This window comes from Medicago truncatula, chromosome 3 (assembly GCF_003473485.1).
Source record: "Medicago truncatula cultivar Jemalong A17 chromosome 3, MtrunA17r5.0-ANR, whole genome shotgun sequence".
NCBI classification, from domain to species: Eukaryota; Viridiplantae; Streptophyta; class Magnoliopsida; order Fabales; family Fabaceae; genus Medicago; species Medicago truncatula.
Genome location: NC_053044.1, coordinates 40,798,667 through 40,817,065, shown reverse-complemented (window position 1 = coordinate 40,817,065; position 18,399 = coordinate 40,798,667). Strand labels below are relative to the sequence as shown.

The window sequence follows — 18,399 nt, the reverse complement described above, 5'->3', positions numbered from 1 at the left end:
TATAATTACGGTGTTATTAGCGAAAATTGAAAAATAAAATGTATATATGTAGGCAAATTCTACGGTACACCCAACATATTTGAGTGTACCGGTACACCAACCCTTTAATTTTATGGGTAAATAAGTTGTTTTATGAAGAAAAATATTATTTTTTATCATTTATTTATAATGATTAAATCTTATTCATTAAAAGTGTAACCGAAATAATTTTATATATGTATCGTGAAAGTGTAAGGAATTTACATATGAAACTCGATTCTCGTTCTGCTTCTATATTAAAACTGCTTATATAATATTTATTTAACTTGTTGGATTATATATATTATAAAGAAGTTCCTTAAAAAAAATATTATAAAAAAGGGAAATGTTAAGTGTCAGCACTAATTAAAGAACTTTAAATGGTAATTTTTTTGATAAAGTTTGTGTAATAAAGTGAATTGAAAATTGAAAACTTTAACATTTTTATGGAATAATTACTTAATTTAAAATGCTTAAGAAATATCGGGGTACTTCTTAACGAGACCCTATAAAAAAATAAGGGGGAAAAGGAAAAGTTGATTCTTATTGCTTCATCAATATCAATCAATATTATTATAATAAAGAACTTGGACAACTATTACAATAAAGAAATTGGAAAAACTATAATGGTTGACACTTGACTTGTAATGTATTGAAGAACTAAACCAACAAATTATTATTCATCTACAAATTACAAAAGAATGAAAGACTTGAATGAAATGAACGAATAAAAAAATTGACAACTTTATTCCAATCTTCCTATGCTTTGGAATTGAACAATGACCTGATTTCAGGCAACTGTGGAAGTATGTTTGAAATTTCTGTACAATGCTATAACCCTTTGTAATTAAATCAAATTAAATAGGTGTGCCAAGTTCAAGATTCACCAATCTTGGAAGTTAACAAATGGGAAGAATCTTTTGTGTTGATGTACACATGGGACTTGCAAGAGGAAGTGCTAGTAAGCATGGTAGAAAAGCCTGAGTACTTTCCTTCCAACTTTGATAAACCTACTTTTGTAAGAAAGTCAAATAGTTCATTTTGTTGCACAAAAGGTTGAGCTACATAATCCTCAATTGCCATCCACTGAAATTTAAGAAAAACCACATTAAATCAATTGCCTTCTTTATGCTTGTACAAATTAGTGTATAAAAAGGTACACAATTTTTAGAATATGTGACATGTTAATATATGTTACATTATTTTCTAGAAATATGTAAAACTATCCTAATGGACATATACCTGAGCTGCCTCAATCTCTGAAACTTGGCTCTGAATGTTAAATGAACGAGGTTTCAACATGCATACAAATAGTATCTCTGATTTTTGGAAGAAACATTTATGTCTTTCTCTGATATAACCATAAAAAAAATAATAAGATTGAAATTGTAGATAAAAATACCAAATATATGAATCCATGGTAATGTTCCAACAACATACTATATGATAATATTTTTGGTTCAAATCTTACCTGAATGCTAAAACTTCAACAAACTCAGTTTCTATCTGAAAAGATGAATAAAAGCAATATGGCCTTAGAAAAGGTTTGAATTTCAAATATTAAATGTTTAAACTACATTTCATTTAAATATGTTTTTTCTGTACAAAAAAAAATGTTTTTGCTTACTCCTGTCTCTTCTTTGACTTCTCTGATTGCAGCAGCACAAACATCCTCACCCTGCAAATTGAATTCAAATGAAGTTAAAAACTAATCTTTCAAAAGTTTAACAATCAATGATAAATTTTTAACATATATACCTCATTAACAGCTCCAGTAGGCAATTTCCATATTCCTTTACCACTGAATCTACCGTTTTTTTCCTGAACCACAAGGACCTATATGAAATAAAAATAAAATAAATTTTATTAGTACACTACACATTAAGAAATATGTATGGTCACATCAAGGTAGATATTGACTCCAGGTTCATGAAAATTACAACTGGTCAATGAAATATAGTTTTTTAGTCTAGCCAAAATGTCCAAAATAGTCAAATAAAAAATTTGAATGCTTATGAAACACCAAGATTGGTACGAGACACCGAACATGTTTCGGTGTCAGACACCGAACACACCTTCAATCTGATTAATAAAAAAATATAGAAGGATTACCTCCATATTGGCATTGACTACAAAAGCACCGATAGAAATGCGGTGAGAAGCATTTGCAGGAATGGTATCAGGAGTGTTGGGAATCCAATATACAAGCATCAAGTGATCTGGTTCAGCATGATGGTATTTGAATCCAGCCTATAAAAGGAGCAGCAAAATGTTACATTACATCACAATGAATTTATTTAAATCATCACAAAATGACTTCTAAATCTTTACCTCAACAGCAGAAGCCACAAGATTTGAGTGTTCTCTAGGCAATTTGATCCACACTCCCTTCTTTCCCTAGAAAACAACATTCCAAAACCTTAGTAACCAATAGAAATAACCAAACAATATAGAGTTGTAAACTTATTTGATTCCAATTTTTCTTAATTTTAAGGATTATAATGACTTTGAAATCTACCTGTATCCTCCATTGTGATAATGAAGCATCTAACATAGAAGCAAAATCAAAAGAATCCATAGGTTCCTCAATGTTTATAATAACTCCTCCATGTTGATCCTCAACAGCTTTGAGTAATCCAGTAGCACATCTACCTCTCACTTCCTCATCCAATAAAGCTGAAGAGGCAGACCAGTATGCTCTTGGGAAAAGAAAACTGTTCTTGTAGCCTAAAAGGGGTCAAAAATTAGTACTTGACTAATGCTTAGGCACAACAATAACCATATTGAAAAATAATTTGGTTCAACTTAGAGTTGTGGTGTTTGGATGTTTTCAAGTAACATTGATTTTGTCTCTAGATTTGATTCTATTTTAAAGCTAGAATTTGATATTTTTGTCCCTAGAGTTGATTTTAAGAATCAAATATATTGTTCAATCCACTTTTACATAAATGGATCACAACATAAATCATTTTACATTTCACTTCAAAATCAATTTTTATCATCGCAATACCAAACATAATCTTAGTGCATGTCTGAATTAATGGTGAAACTGTTAGAATCTTGGTGAGTCACCCTTAACAAAATGAACACTTTAAAATTTCACAAAATCACGGCGTCACATTGATTTTGTCAAACTCAGTGTCAGTTCAAACATACTTTTAGCATACTAAGCTAATTCATGTGTAAACATTACCTTGAAATTGAGGGATGATAGAGCCATGAGAAGTTTTAGTTTTAGCTAGAAGTGGAGGGACAGAAGATGTGAGGAATGATTTAGAAGTTGCTAAAAGGCATGAAGTATAAAGTTTGCTAGTGATAGCTCTAGACCTCATCATCATGAAAAGAAAATGTAATCAACACACAAGAGAATAACAAAAAGTAATTATTGTAGTTTTTTGATTGGAAGCAATTATTGATGTTATTATTACTTGTTTTGAAACTAAGCTAATGGAGAGAATACTAGCTAGAGAAAGAAATTTTATAGGGGTGAGAGGGACAATTTCCGTGCAATAAGTGGCAAGAACTTTGAATTAGTCATTTAATGTGTTTAAGGGACACTTAGGATTAGAACAAAGAAACCAACATGAAAAAGATGAGCTAGAAGACAAAAAGAAAATGGAAATTAAGTTACCTTTTCATGCATTCAAACGTAGGAAATTAAGTTGTAACATTTTCTTTGAAGTTTCAGATGAAAACGCGCTGCAAATTTTATCAACCAACGTTAACCAATCAAATTTGTTTCTTTTTGCATTAAATTAGTTGCATGACCCTTGAAACACATCACGTATATGATTTATTTATATTATATAGAGATATTGCCTTAGCAAAAAAAATTATTATGAGAGTAAAGGATAATTTTTATTAACTTTAGATATTAATTGTATTTTTTAATTCATCTATCAAAATATTAATGACTTATAATATGAAACCTTAGCAAAAAAAATTATTATGAGAGTAAAGGATAATTTTTATTAGCTTTAGATATTAATTGTATTTTTTAATTTATCTATCAAAATATTAATGACTTATAATATGAAATAGAGAAAATATAAAATTTTAAAAAAGTTATATATTTTGTTTCCTGTAAATAAAAAGTTATATATTTTGCATATTTTAAAAATTAATTTTGATGGACTGTTATGAGTAATTTTTATTATACCTATGGTTAAAATCAATCATTTTTTTTCTTGACAAAAAACATTAGTCATTTTTAATGATACGAAAAATGTATGATTGGTTGATTTTTAATATTTTTTTGGTAGTTGGTTGGTTGACCTTTAACATTATACTTTTTTTATCATAAAAAGATTAGATTTTTTAATATATCACTTTTTGATTTTGGTCATTATTGTTTTATTTTTGTCTCTAAATATTGTTTGTGTATGAATTGATCATGTAATTTCTAAAACATTTTTAGACCTTCTAGTATAAACCAACATATCTAAGCCTTTAATGAATAGGATATCCTTTTATTTCATTCTTCTTTTAAGTGTTTGTTAGTATTTTCTGCTGGGAAAATACCAGGAAGACGTTCAAGTTATGATTGATCTTTACAACATGATGCTTCAAATATTTTACACTGTTCGAATGGTGGCTTACATCATACAACGTGTTTAGCAACAGTCTCAAACATCCTCATGTGAAGCAACATTGTTAAAAACTAAAGCAATTTCCTAGCATGCTTCCTACCTCAAATTCTTCTTATAAGTTATAAATGTTCTTGATGGTAGCTTTAGAACCCACTCCTCTTTCTTTAAAAGATTTCAAGGAGTCCCACTCTCTTTTTAACCTTGTCTTTTTTCTAATAATATCTTCTTTGATTCAACAATGCTAGCTCCTTCACACTGAATTTTGATTCTTTTTTAGATTTTTTCTTGCAAGGAAGCAACAATATCCATCATTAATTTCTAAACCTCCTCAAGTGATTAGAATCTTTGTTCCTTCTACAACTTTGCTCCCCTAAAGTATGTTTTCTATGCAGTGAGATAAGGTTGCTAACATCACTTTATAACATACACATGTTTGATGTGTTTTCACATTCCCTGTCCATAGGCTCTGTAAATCAATTTCCGTTTGTAGTTCCTTCTTTTACACAAAAAGGACCTGACGATGACATCATAAGGTAGATAAGTATTTCAATTTTCAAGCTGTATATTATTTCATGAATAAAAAAATATCAAACTTAAAAAAATTGACGTAGGCTAGGGACTAATCCAAACCAGATCTCAAACTAGTCCTTAATCCTAAGACCTGAAGTAAAATCAAAATACCACAATGATATCACACGCAGATCATGAAAAAAAAAAATCATTTTATTGTCACATTACATAAATCGAATATTTGTATGATGTATGTCACTTTTGGACATTTTTTTTGTCATGCTCATGAGAATATTTTTGGACTATTTTTATTGATGCCAAATGTACCTTTAGAATGCCAAAATGGTAGTCTGGTTCGAACTTGAACTCAAGCGTTATCACAAAAAGATGCAAGATTGTTTAATAAACACAATTTCTTCTTAACAATGCTCTTACTAGGAGACCTTAAAACAGAAGAATTCAATATGACATTTATAGGATTTGCTAAAAGCAAACAGATAAAGCCTACTTCGCATTCAAATGATAACATTTTCATGCACTCTCTTCCTATGCTTCACTCTTTTTGCTATTCTTCATTTCCTCAGCATTCTGTCGCTGCTCAGCATTCTCTTGTTGCTGCTCTGCCTTTTTCTGTGCTCGAATCATTGCACGCCTTGCTCGTGGTCTCATCTCTCGTACTGTCCTAGGAGGCATCACATAAGGTTCTAGTGGCCGATCACCAAAGGGGTGCTCACTACCAGGAAAGATCCTTAATTTCCGGTCCCTATCCTACATACATTAGCAATAATGCAAGAAAATGCAACTTAGACCATCAATTCTTCAATATTGCATAACTAATTAAAAAGAATAAGGAATAAGCTATAACAAGATGAAAAGAAAAATAATTGAAAATCATAGCTATGAAGAAAGCAATTCTTGAGCAATAGAACCTTCATCTCTGCACATTTATGAAAATGACCTGGTGAATTTTATTTTATATACATTGATAGCACTGTTCCCCAAATGCCCTTCTCTCTTTCATAATCGAAAGTGCTAGTGAAATACTACTCAAGTTAAACATTGGATCCTATGATAAAAAGAAGAAACAACAAATCATGAAGTTGGCTGTCATTTGACACAACTAGTAGATCGAACAAAAAAAAAGTGACATGTTCCGCTCATGTTGGAGGCCACGATTCCATTCCTGTAGCTGGACATTAATTGGAAGGTCATTAACTAATACCGTTCTACGTCATCACAAAAGGCTTGTGGGATGCCCCAACATTAAAAAATTGGGCAACTACTCTCCCTAAAAACGTTCTCTTGGCCTCTAGGAATGTTAATTTTGATATGGACATATACTCACTCTTAATTTGTTACATTATTCAAGCAAGGTTTACCGATGAAAGTTTTGGTGGTGAAAAGTTTAAGAAATTAAGGTACTTGCTCATATTAGATTGATGTGGAATGATGAAAGTAGAATTTTTTGTTGCCCAATTTACAGTTTAGAATGGATGACAGCAGGAAGTTCAACAGAGTCATTAGATGACTGCCATTTTAGAATCCATAGAAAAGCGAGTCAAGAGACTTACTCCAGCAACATAGGATGAATAGTTCTTGTCTCGTAAACCAAATAGCTGGATTACCGTCTACAATTGTGAAAAATTTGAGATTCTTACAGAGAAAAATTTGGTACTGTCCTCATTATTTTCTTTTATTCTTTTGAATTGTAATTTGGCCCAAAATGGTAATGGGCCTTTATGGGTTAGACTATAAGAAATAGATTGTAAAGATTTGAACATGATTTAAAAATTTGTATTTTTTAGGGCCTTACGATTATTTTGGAATTATAATTGTAGAGATATTTTAGAAATCCACGGGTTGTTATAATGCTTACTTGCAGGGCACCGTTCTGGAAAACCATTAGGTCCTACCCCAAGTTCAATTTTGTTCTCCACTAAAGATACCCTCAAGTCACTTTCCTTAGACTTGATTCTTATGGTAGGAAGCAGTTCTGGAAATCATAAATCAAACATCCTTACGATCTGTTCAGAGTTTTCTATTTTTGGTCTCAAATAGGACTCTACTCTAGCAAAATTTAAACCAACAATGAAAAAAAAAAATCATTCTGGCCACCAGTAATTTAATTCAATACTTTGTTAAAAGCATTTCCAAAAACATTGGTCTATAAAGTACTTACATCACGTAAGTTGTTTTTAGGAATCATGCGCAGAATAGCTTTGCGAATAACATCTGTAGGGTCTTTGGCCATCTGATCCTTCAGAGTTCTTTGCTTAAGGTGGCCCACATACCTACATGTCGCTACTTTATGTCAGAATAGTACGCATCATGCCAAAAGATTGTTGCACAAGAAACCATATACAAAACAACAATTATAAAAGTGGAGGTAAAATTTCTTAGAAGACAGGCATTTAAATCTGAATAAAACCATTTGATTTATAAGAAGCCTAAAATTATAAATACTTCTTTGGTTCTAACAAAATGTATTAAATGAAGTAATGTAAAGAACGTGCCCTGTATGCCAGTAGTAGACCTTGTCTGTAAGCTTCCTCCCAGTCACAGCAATATCCTTGGCATTAAGAACAATGCACATATCTCCATCGTCACGATTAGGAGTATAAGTTGGCTTATCCTTTCCCATAACTACAGTAGCTATTTGAGATGCTAACCTCCCAAGAATCTGCATGAGGAACATATGAATCAGCAAAAGGATCTTATGAATTCAAATTAGTGAATCACTCAGTAGTTGATCACAATCCAGAGTCCAGACGATAAACAAAATTTCATAAAATGTCCAAAGCTCGGGAATCTTCTACATGATCTCAAATAGCACATGCTTACAAATAATTCACGCAATAAATTGTTTCAATGTTCCGCCAATAAATAATTCATGGCTTAACCTTCCAAGAGAAGTAATTAATTACTTATGATAATTTAGATAAAATATATGTTTTCATATGAACGAGCTGAAGAACTAGATAATGCAAGAGATTTATATTCAGTCTAGATTATGAGTGAAATTGGCTATTCCTGCTACGAGGATAACTTTTCACCTACAAAAAACAAATGTAACACAGTGGATACAACACATTTTAATTAGGTGAAGATGCCTAAAATAAACATAAACATAAAGCACAAATCATTAACTAAAAGAGATAACATCAACAAAGTGTTATTCCACTAAGTGGGGTCGGCTACATGAATCAAACGACGTCGTAGTGTTCTAACAAAAACCATATCTTTCTCCATCTCATTAATCTCTAGATCTTTCTTGATTGTTTCTCTAATAGTTTTTCTAGGTCTTCCCCTACCTCTAGTGATTTGCCTCCCTTCCATCTGATCTACTCTCCTTACTACCGCATTCACATGACTTCTCTCCACATGCCCAAACCACTCAAGTCTAGTTTCTACCATCTTTTCTACTATAAGTGTTATCCTAACTCTATAATATAGCAATATTATCATTTCTAATTAAAAAATGAACACCATTCAATATAGACATAATAAAAATGTTATAATTTAATTAATTATTATAATCTTCACATCTGTATTGGTATACCGTATCCGTGTCGGATTTGGGAACAGGTACTATTTTAAAGTGTTTCTACTTCCTTACTGTTTTTTAACTTTCAATCCTCTACTAGTACACTACATGATATGCAAGCCAATCAGCCAAATGATTGGAAACCATTTCATTAACCTATTATCTCGCATTTTATTCTTTTCTCAAGATCCAAAAAGTAAAACCATAAGATATAGTCTAGCAGAAGCTTACACTAAAACCACATACTTCAAAGATAGAAAAAAAAAAACTGTTTTACACTAAAATCATAATTTCATGGTCACATTTAGTCACCTGGCCCTTGGCATCAAATACCCGCCACCGGAGCCCGTCAAGTTTAATGCGTTTAATTCCAGCTGCAGCTCTCTGAAAACACAAAAAAAAAAAATATCTTTTACAATACAATTCCAAAAAAAAATTCAAATTTTAACTAAACCTAGAACAAGTTGCATTTTCACAAACACTTGGCATGCATATTTGAATAAACTATTTCATTATGACAAGGGGTTTTGAAAATTGGTTACCTTGAGGTTGAAGGAGTTTACCATCTTCATTTTTTCTTCAAATTCTTTATTCAACCTTCTTCCTATTCAAAAAAATGAAATTGAAGGTGCATTGAGTAATGAAGAAATAGAGTAGAGAAACATACGATACGATGAAAAAACAGAAATAGAATACGATGAGAAGAAAAACATACTATGAATTAAATTTGAGGTACAATGGAGCACCAAGATCTTTTCTTTTTCTTCTTCTTCTTCTTCTTTTCGTTAATGCTGTTTTTTCAATTTCTTTGTTCTCACTGTTCTTTTACTACACAGTTTTTTTTTTTTTCTTTTTTCGAATCTCTTTCTCTCTAACACGTATGGGCCAAACCCATTTTCTTATATTTTTAAGACAATTGCTTTTTGCACCACCCTTCTCGTGCATCCTACAAATTATTCTAAATCTTTCAAATATTCTTGCTTAAAATGCATATAATTTTTTTGTTCTAATATTATATTTAAGGATAATGGATGGTGCCATAATCTAAGACAGAATACACTTAGAGTAAAAAAACACTTACAAACATATTAACATTCATCTTTCTCTAAAAAATACTAATAAGACTCGAACCCAAGATCTTCGGATCTAAGTCCTATCGTTTTACCACAAAACAAAATTGTTAGCGTTAAATGTATACAAGAACTTTGATAATTTTAATATCATTGGTGAACATGATTCAGAAAATCCTTGTATACAAGTTCCCAATAATTTCAATATCATTGTTGTCACATATCTAAGGATAAAATTGGCTATGATAATTTGTCGAATAAAAGATTTGAAGTTACTTTTTGAATTTTGTTTGGTCTAGCCAAAATTCAAAAGAAAAAATGCCAAGTGAAGAAATTGACTTACAAATCATATAGAAGTGATTTAGGGGTATATTGAATTATGATTCTATAAGATTTAAAAAAAAAAAATTATTATGATAAAGTCCACATGAAATATCACATCTTCATTATCTATTGAACTTAACAAATAAATCTTTTTTCATTAACATGCTCCAATTTTAGAAAAGAAATTGCTAATGGGTAATAGTAAAAAATTAACGAAGAATGTTAATGAGTATTTTAAGACATCGGTTAAAATTTTTAAAAGAGTAAATATGTGTAAGAACATGATGTTATTTTTATATTGACAAAATGAACCGTTTATATTTCCAAAACAAAAATTCTTTTAACATAATATTCACTTAAGAACTCGCTAACGAGATACAAAATTAATTTTAGAAAAAAATGTAAGTGCATTTTTTATGTGCTTTTATCGTATGCCTTTTAACTAAACTTGATCAAATTTAATTTTCTTAAAGTTTAGTCTAGTAAAAAAAAAGAAAATAGTAATTTTAGTTAAAGACTATACGAACATTTTGTAAAAAAAATACACAAGGTTTGTCCTTAATTCAAACTATTGTTACAATTTGAACAAGAAAATAGACTATTGACTGAATTGGAAAATGTTATTGTTGTGTGACATCTTCCATGTCTTATTTCAAGAGAAACAGATATTTCATTTCCCGACAGACACAAAGGAGTACCATACGTTTTATTAACCAAACCGAACAAAGAACTAAACACATGCGGTCCAAAGAAACCCACACACGCAACATAGCTTCTGAACTTTTATTGTGGTACTCGAACGTTCCACTTCATTTCATTGTTTTTCCTGTTGTTGAAATTTTAATTAAAAACACACTTCCCTTTTGTCGTGTTTATACCGAAACACATTAAAAATAAAATCAAACATTAACAAAATCAATAACCATGTTCTAAGTTCAACCACTTGTTACACCTTTTGTAACGTGGAAGCAAGAACATCCTCCTAGTACCTTTGTGGGTCCTCCTCTAGCTAGGAGGGTGTCTGTCATTTTTTTCCCTCCTGGTATGTTTCTACCTTTCTTCTTCTTCTCTGAATTCTTCATATATATTATACTGTTGTTTCTTCCATAAGTTATCTCAACTGGGTATGTTATTTGAGACTCCTCTTTTAATCTATATATGTATACAATGTTTCTAAATGATTATGATTGATTGTAAATTGATATTCAGTTTGTGAATAAATTAATATGATCAAATTCTATGCTTTTCAAGGATTTTCCTTTTGTTAGTTAAGTTTGAGATATGATACCAATGATCTAAGATAGAGTTCATAACTTTTGCACTTCCTTTCTTTCAACTCAAAGATCATGTTCACACTTAGTTCAGCTAAACAATATGGCTAGTTTACCATTGTATTGGTTGTATTGAACCTTCTTAAGAGTAAGATATGGCAGAGTAAATTGATTAATTATTTCTTATTTACCATTTGAATATGTTAATACGTTTTTGGCGTTGTAACTTTTAGCTATACTTTGATTGATTTTCTAGCTAGAGTTTAGAATCGTTGGGTATTACTCATAGTTTACTGACAAGTAGACAGGCCACTTGAACTGTTGGGTACAGTTTAGGGGTAATATTGAAAATTGGACCGCAGTATTTAAACACTCCTTGTTATATCATGTAACTCTAAACTTGAATAGTATCAAAGTATTGTAGCCATTATGTATTCGGAAACCCATACATAATTGGCCAACCTCCATGATCAAATTTCGTGTGTTCTTTGTCTACGGTTTTCATATATGTTTTCTTTTGAACCGGTGTTGTAATTCTAACAAGAACTGACTTGACCTTTACGATATATTTTTCTTAGTGTTAATATTGATTTTTTTTATAGGTATCATCCCCATAAATGGCAGTAATAATGGCTTTGCATGGTTGTTATTGTAACAATATAGAGTCGGTAAATCAGCGAAGATCACTCGACATTCTTGGTTTTACAAGCTCGATTTCATCTCATAAATTGTCAAACAACGAAAGGTCATCATCTGATAAGTCAAAGAATGATAAATTTCGTAGATTCGTGGTGGAAATGCGACAGACAGAAATGCCTCCATCAAAATACGGTAATAATGGTAGAGCTGTTAAAATGGTACCGGCAACTGAGATACCAAAAAGAAAGACAATGTCGGAGAATAAAGTGGACACAGTGAATGGCTCAAAGCAAGTTGCTAATGGAGCAAGTTTGGTAAGAAGAGATCCTACTCCAGCATTGACAAAGACAGCGAAACCTACAATCTCCAATGAACTTCCAGCACTTGAAGAGCTAAAAGTTTTGCCCTCAGATGAAGGCTTCAGTTGGGCCAATGAAAATTACAGTTCCTGGCAGAGATCCATTGATGTATGGTCCTTTGTTCTTTCTTTACGTGTCCGCGTTCTTTTTGACAATGCAAAATGGGCGTATCCGGGTGGCTTCACAGAAGAAAAGCAGGTAGGTTTTGGAAGTTCTTTTCCGGACTCTAACTAGCTGGTAGAAAGTTTCTCGGCAAACATTTCTTCAACACTTTGTTCATTAGTTTTCTTTTAATAATCAGTTAGGTTTCTGACGGTGTTTGTGCTTTGCTGAGCTGAAGTAATTTAACATTGCATTTTAGATAAACAGAAGGAGGAAAACGGCTTCATGGCTAAGGGAGTCTGTATTACAGCTCGGCCCAACTTTTATTAAACTTGGACAGTTATCATCAACAAGGTCAGACCTATTTCCCCGTGAATTTGTGGATGAACTCGCAAAATTGCAGGTGCTTATGTAGATATTTTATCAATCTTTTCAAGCTCATTGGAGATTCATTTATTTAGTGTATTAAACTTGGTTGGATATAAAATTTATTCTTAATTCTCGATATAACATTCTTCAGGACAAGGTACCTGCTTTCTCCCCACAGAAAGCAAGAGGCTTTATTGAGACTGAATTAGGAGCTCCCATTAATGAATTGTTTAAAGAGTTTGAAGATCGGCCAATTGCTGCTGCAAGTCTTGGTCAGGTACATCGTGCAATTCTGCACAATGGAGAAAAAGTAGTTATCAAAGTTCAAAGGCCTGGCTTGAAGAAGCTTTTTGACATTGACTTGCGTAAGTTGTGCTCATTTTGTTTCTACCATTTGCACATCTTGTGATTTTTTGATAGAGTTAGACGTTAGTATCATGTTTAAGATGGATCTAAGGATTTCTGAATTGCTAGAGCAGATCCTCAGCAAAAATTAATCATATATACATGATTTACATTCTCTAATATTACGAAACTTGGAAAGCAGGAAAAACTAATAAATTATGAAAATAATACACATCAAATCTTTGTTATTCACAGAAATTACACCACAAAATATACAACTAAGTTTTATATACATGGTTTGCACGAATTGATTTACCACATTGATTGTGAAAGACATATCTGGTCTGGTTATTGTAAGGTACTATGATACCATCCAAATTCCAAACAAGGGACGTTAAAGCTTGGTAGTTGTTGTAATTTCAATTTTTAACCTAACGAGTTTCTTGTCCTGTCCAGAAAACTTAAAGCTGATCGCGGAGTATTTTCAGAGAAGTGAAACTTTTGGTGGTCCAACTAGAGATTGGATCGGTATTTATGAAGAATGTGCAACGTAAGTATTACAAACATTATGTTAGAAGGAAATTTCACCTTCCCTCATTATATGTTGAAGTTTGAGCAACTCTTTCTAGCCTCATTAATTTTCTGTCAGTAATTATTCTTGCCATCATTCTTAATACTTTGCACATTGTCTTTTATAATTAATACTGTCCTGCATATGCTACTTTTCAGGATTTTATACCAAGAAATTGATTATATAAATGAAGGGAAGAATGCTGATAGGTTCCGTCGTGATTTTCGAAACATAAAGTGGGTCCGAGTACCTGTATGTTTCTTTCTGCAATACTAGATCCTTTGAAATATTTGTATTGATTTTGCTTCCTTGAAACTTGATTTACTCTGACCTTCATAATCATGTCTCATATATTGCAAACTTGTCGAATATAACCTTTATAAATTTCCAATCTCTAGCCCTAATTTTAATATTAACCGCATATCGTTCATTTGCACCCTTGTAGCTGGTTTATTGGGATTATACAGCAATGAAGGTGTTGACCTTGGAGTATGTACCAGGTTATCATCTTGAATAATGCATATTCCTTTTCTTTAAATTAAAGCTAATAACTTTATTTCCTTGAAGTGTTGTCTCTATCAATATGCCACCGAACCTGGATTCATAATTGCTCTTATTTGATTTTTTTTTCTTCCCGGGAGCAGGTATTAAAATAAATCAAGTGGATACACTGACTTCTCGTGGTTATGATCGATTAAGAATATCATCACGTGCTATTGAGGCGTACTTGATTCAGGTCTCAACCTTGTTCCTGTCTGAAACTTGATCTAATATCCGATGTTGAATATATTCATCTGATTGGTTCATGGCAATTTTTTTATTTTTTTTTGCTTGTGTTACAGATACTGAAAACAGGTTTCTTTCACGCTGATCCACATCCTGGAAATCTTGCTATCGATGTTGATGAATCAATTATTTATTATGACTTTGGCATGATGGGGGAGATTAAATCTTTCACTCGTGAGAGATTGCTCGAATTGTTTTATTCTGTTTATGAGAAGGATGCCAAAAAGGTCTAGTTTCTTTTATTTTTGCTATACTTGCAATATTTAAAACTTCAAGGTGTTTACTAGTAACTTTGCCGCACAATCATTTTTAACTAAGGTGCAATATTTAAAACTTCGAACATCATTGTAGCAAACAATTATAATCTGATATCTTGATTGTTGATACGCTATTAGGAAAACTTTTTCTTTGTCTGCCTGTTTGTGTCTTCTTGTAATGCAAAGATGCGTAAGATATTCACATTCACACACACATTAAGGCTCTTAATTTTTTTTATAATAAGACTGAATTATAGCAAAAATCTGTCCTAATTATCTATTCTAATAAAGGAAATACAGTTAGAAACACACACTATTACAACAACTTAATACACTGAATTATATATCAGCGATTCAGCATGCCTCTCAGACAGTTTCTCTAAAATACTCTTGTTTCAACGGTAATTTTGTAATTGACTTGGCCTACTTTTAATACAATTATTATTCTATATAACTGGCTTACTAGTGATAAACTTCAGAATAAGCACTCTAAAGTTACTTTGAACTTGAAGTTACCAATTCCAGAACCCCTTTCACATTTACTTAAACTTTCAATTGACAACGATGCAGGTTATTCAATGCCTTATTGATCTTGGAGCCCTCCAACCCACTGGGGATCTGTCAGCTGTAAGGATATGAAGCACTTTTAATCATTTACAAGATGGTCATTCAACAGTTTGAAATTATGATCCATATCTCTATCTTATACATTTCATAATTTGATCTTCAGGTGAGGAGATCTGTACAATTTTTCTTGGACAATCTTCTAAACCAGTCACCAGATCAAGATCAGACATTGTCTGCAATTGGGGAGGTACTTGAATATTTAGTTCTTTTGGATGAATAAATTTTCCAAATTATCTACAGAATATATGGAAATTTTATTATTGATGGAATTTTTTGGCAGGATTTGTTTGCAATAGCACAAGACCAGCCATTCCGGTTTCCATCAACCTTCACCTTTGTTATTAGAGCATTTTCTACGCTTGAAGGTTTGCTCCTTCTCTTCTAATGTGCATGAATTAACACCTCTCCTTTGTACCTCATTTAAAGTAAGCTAAGGTCAACCCATCGAAGACCGGCATACCAAAATTGGTATATCGTATATGTGAAGAGGAGATAACTCAAATCTTGAATATGAACCTAAGCTCGAAGGCTTGTTGCCTTAACTGAAAGGAAATTGAAAAGTTCTTGCACCCAATACCCCCATTTTCTTATTTGTTTCTTTGTAAACCTTTCTACGCGGTTTCATGAGGAAAGTAGTGTATTGGAGAAGAATGAAACATGATTGGTTGTTGAATGACCGAGAAAGAAAAGAACAATAGGATGTAGGTGGATCCATCCCATGGAATATAGGTTTAATGGAATACCAAATCAGTATAAGGCATGATTAGCTGTTAAGGGATACAAACTTATGGAACACTAAATCAGTGTTAAACGACTCACTAGTCTATTCATGATTCATCATATTTTGGGTTTATCTAATTAAGAAACAACTATTAAAGTAGGCCAGTTGTGAGAGATATCCCAAATTATTTACCTTGATATCACCCTACGCTAGACATGTAGTTATTTCTCTATATTATGCATCAAATCTCTGTACATAATACTTATCAGAAATAATATTCAAGTTCAGTTTTCCATTTAGATACATTTTAACTCATTTACACAATAACACGGAATTAAGAGAATATTTGATTGTACTTTATATTTTATCTAATCTTGATTTGACTTTTTATTCTTCTGACAGGCATAGGATACACACTCACTCCAGATTTCTCATTTGTGAAGATTGCTGCACCCTATGCACAGGTTCAGACTGTCTATGATCAGTTATTGTTCCCATTATCGGTTAAAATGCAATGTAATACTCATATATCATGCATGCTTCTACAGGAACTTCTAGATATAAGGCAAAGACAGCCCACCGGGCCACAACTCGTCGGGCAGATAGCAAAGCAAGCAAATGATGTACCACACTTTCACTGGAACTTTACATTCCATATGATGTTTATTTTGTAATTTAAAATTCTGACGTGAAGCATTATTTTAATGATGGCTTTGAGTAAGAACTAGAATTGACAAGTCTCATGGAACATTTGTAGGTAAGAACAAATTCCATGTCAATGCCATTGAGAGTTCAAAGAATAGAGGAGTTTGTGAAGCAAGTTGAGGCAGGAGATCTGAAACTCCGAGTTCGAGTACTAGAGGTAGGCAAATTCTTTTATCTTCACATGCTACGGTGTATATAAGTTGTACATACATATATTTTTATACATTAAATTATGTCTTGTTTGGATAAACAACTTCATTAAGCGCTTATCGTGTAAGTTCTAATGTGATTCTTCAACTTATTTTTTCTTATTGGAAACGTGTATCTCAATTTTTCTAGTCTGAAAGAGCTGCTCGGAAAGCAACAGTGTTACAAATGGCTACTATGTACACGGTATTAGGAGGAACCTTTCTAAATATTGGTGTCAATTTGACTAGCCAAGGCAATCAAACTTTTGCAAATGGATCGTTTGTTGGTGCAGGTGAATTTGATATCACATAATTTTTTCTCCAATTTTTTTTTTATCATGCTCACTATGATATCAGCTTTATTCTTGTGAATGATTGATATCAGCTTATTCATATGCAGGTATTTTGTTCATTCTATTCTTAAGGTCTATGCAAAGGGTACAGAAGCTTGACAAGTTTGAGAAAATGTTATAATTCTTTCCCAACAAATATCCAATTCCTTATTGTATACGAAAAATATTGTTGATAACATTCATTTTTTACGCTCACACATATAAGCTATACAAATACAAGTTTTACAGAAGAAAAGAAAAAGTTGAAGGGTGTTGACACTGTTGGGAACTATTTATTCCTTGATGATAAAGAAAATGTCATTGTTTAGAGGGAGAAAAGAAATTTGTCATTTAACCATGGACACTACAGTTAGAAAAACAACTTATAGTTTACCACATTACCACAGTAGTTATGGCTTTCCTTGTACTCTTGCATAATTTAATCCCAAACATTACCAGCACTTGGATCTTGCAGTGCAGATAAACCCTTCAGTGTTCAGAACTATGCACTTATATTAATCAAGTAAAAACAAGAAAGCATTTGCAGTGTTCGGAAATAACGATTTGAATTAATTTGATTTTAATATAAGTTTTTTCATGTTTAGAACTCACTTATTAGTATGAAAAGGGTTTATTGGTAAGCAATAATATTTAGTCCTTTAAATTTTAGGATGACAAAAAAATCCATTGCTGCGGATATCCGCGAAATCCGTCATGAACAGATACCTTAATTAATATTTATGTATAAAATAAACAGATGCTTCAACGATTAAATAGTTGAGGATTTGACGGTATTCACACTCGTAGATATCCATACTAAAGTGAATTACATAAATAATTTTACTTTCCTTTCTTTTTTTTTGGTACAAACTTCCCTTTCAACTTCAATAAAAAAGAAAAACCAACACTACGTACTATGTAATATTATTATGTAACGTTTTAATTCTCCTATAAACAAGGAACATTGTTTATGTTTTTGTTGAATCAAAAAACTTAATTTTTGTTAAATGTTATGAACTTTATCTACGTTTTAGTTGAATCAAAGAACTTTATTTTTTGTTGATATATTTTA

At 31.8% G+C, this 18,399-nt stretch overlaps 3 protein-coding genes across 3 annotated transcripts; 1 reads left to right on the top strand and 2 right to left on the bottom strand.

Moving 5' to 3' along the window:
- Positions 1-663: 663 nt before the first annotated feature.
- Positions 664-3,488, bottom strand: LOC11432723 (nudix hydrolase 2). Its single transcript, XM_003601488.4, has 9 exons — positions 3,212-3,488; positions 2,537-2,745; positions 2,350-2,415; positions 2,131-2,268; positions 1,777-1,854; positions 1,646-1,696; positions 1,490-1,524; positions 1,261-1,369; positions 664-1,104 (listed from the first exon to the last, which is right to left on the bottom strand). Exons 1-9 carry the CDS (start codon positions 3,354-3,356, stop codon positions 895-897), a joined length of 1,041 nt encoding a protein of 346 aa, XP_003601536.2. The 5' UTR covers positions 3,357-3,488; the 3' UTR covers positions 664-894.
- A 1,915-nt stretch (positions 3,489-5,403) lies between these two features.
- Positions 5,404-9,532, bottom strand: LOC11429059 (50S ribosomal protein L13). Its single transcript, XM_003601487.4, has 6 exons — positions 9,377-9,532; positions 9,204-9,265; positions 8,974-9,045; positions 7,631-7,797; positions 7,297-7,408; positions 5,404-5,885 (listed from the first exon to the last, which is right to left on the bottom strand). The coding sequence occupies exons 2-6, from the start codon at positions 9,231-9,233 to the stop codon at positions 5,664-5,666; spliced, it is 603 nt and encodes a 200-aa protein (XP_003601535.2). The 5' UTR covers positions 9,234-9,265; positions 9,377-9,532; the 3' UTR covers positions 5,404-5,663.
- Positions 9,533-10,884: 1,352 nt separating this feature from the next.
- On the top strand, positions 10,885-17,812 carry LOC11432722 (protein ACTIVITY OF BC1 COMPLEX KINASE 7, chloroplastic). Its single transcript, XM_024780007.2, has 17 exons — positions 10,885-11,097; positions 11,929-12,522; positions 12,686-12,829; positions 12,947-13,160; positions 13,597-13,690; positions 13,870-13,963; positions 14,157-14,211; positions 14,356-14,447; positions 14,554-14,724; positions 15,325-15,381; positions 15,485-15,568; positions 15,662-15,746; positions 16,505-16,566; positions 16,651-16,725; positions 16,860-16,964; positions 17,147-17,288; positions 17,396-17,812. Exons 2-17 carry the CDS (start codon positions 11,944-11,946, stop codon positions 17,467-17,469), a joined length of 2,127 nt encoding a protein of 708 aa, XP_024635775.1. The 5' UTR covers positions 10,885-11,097; positions 11,929-11,943; the 3' UTR covers positions 17,470-17,812.
- The last annotated feature ends 587 nt before the right edge of the window (positions 17,813-18,399 follow it).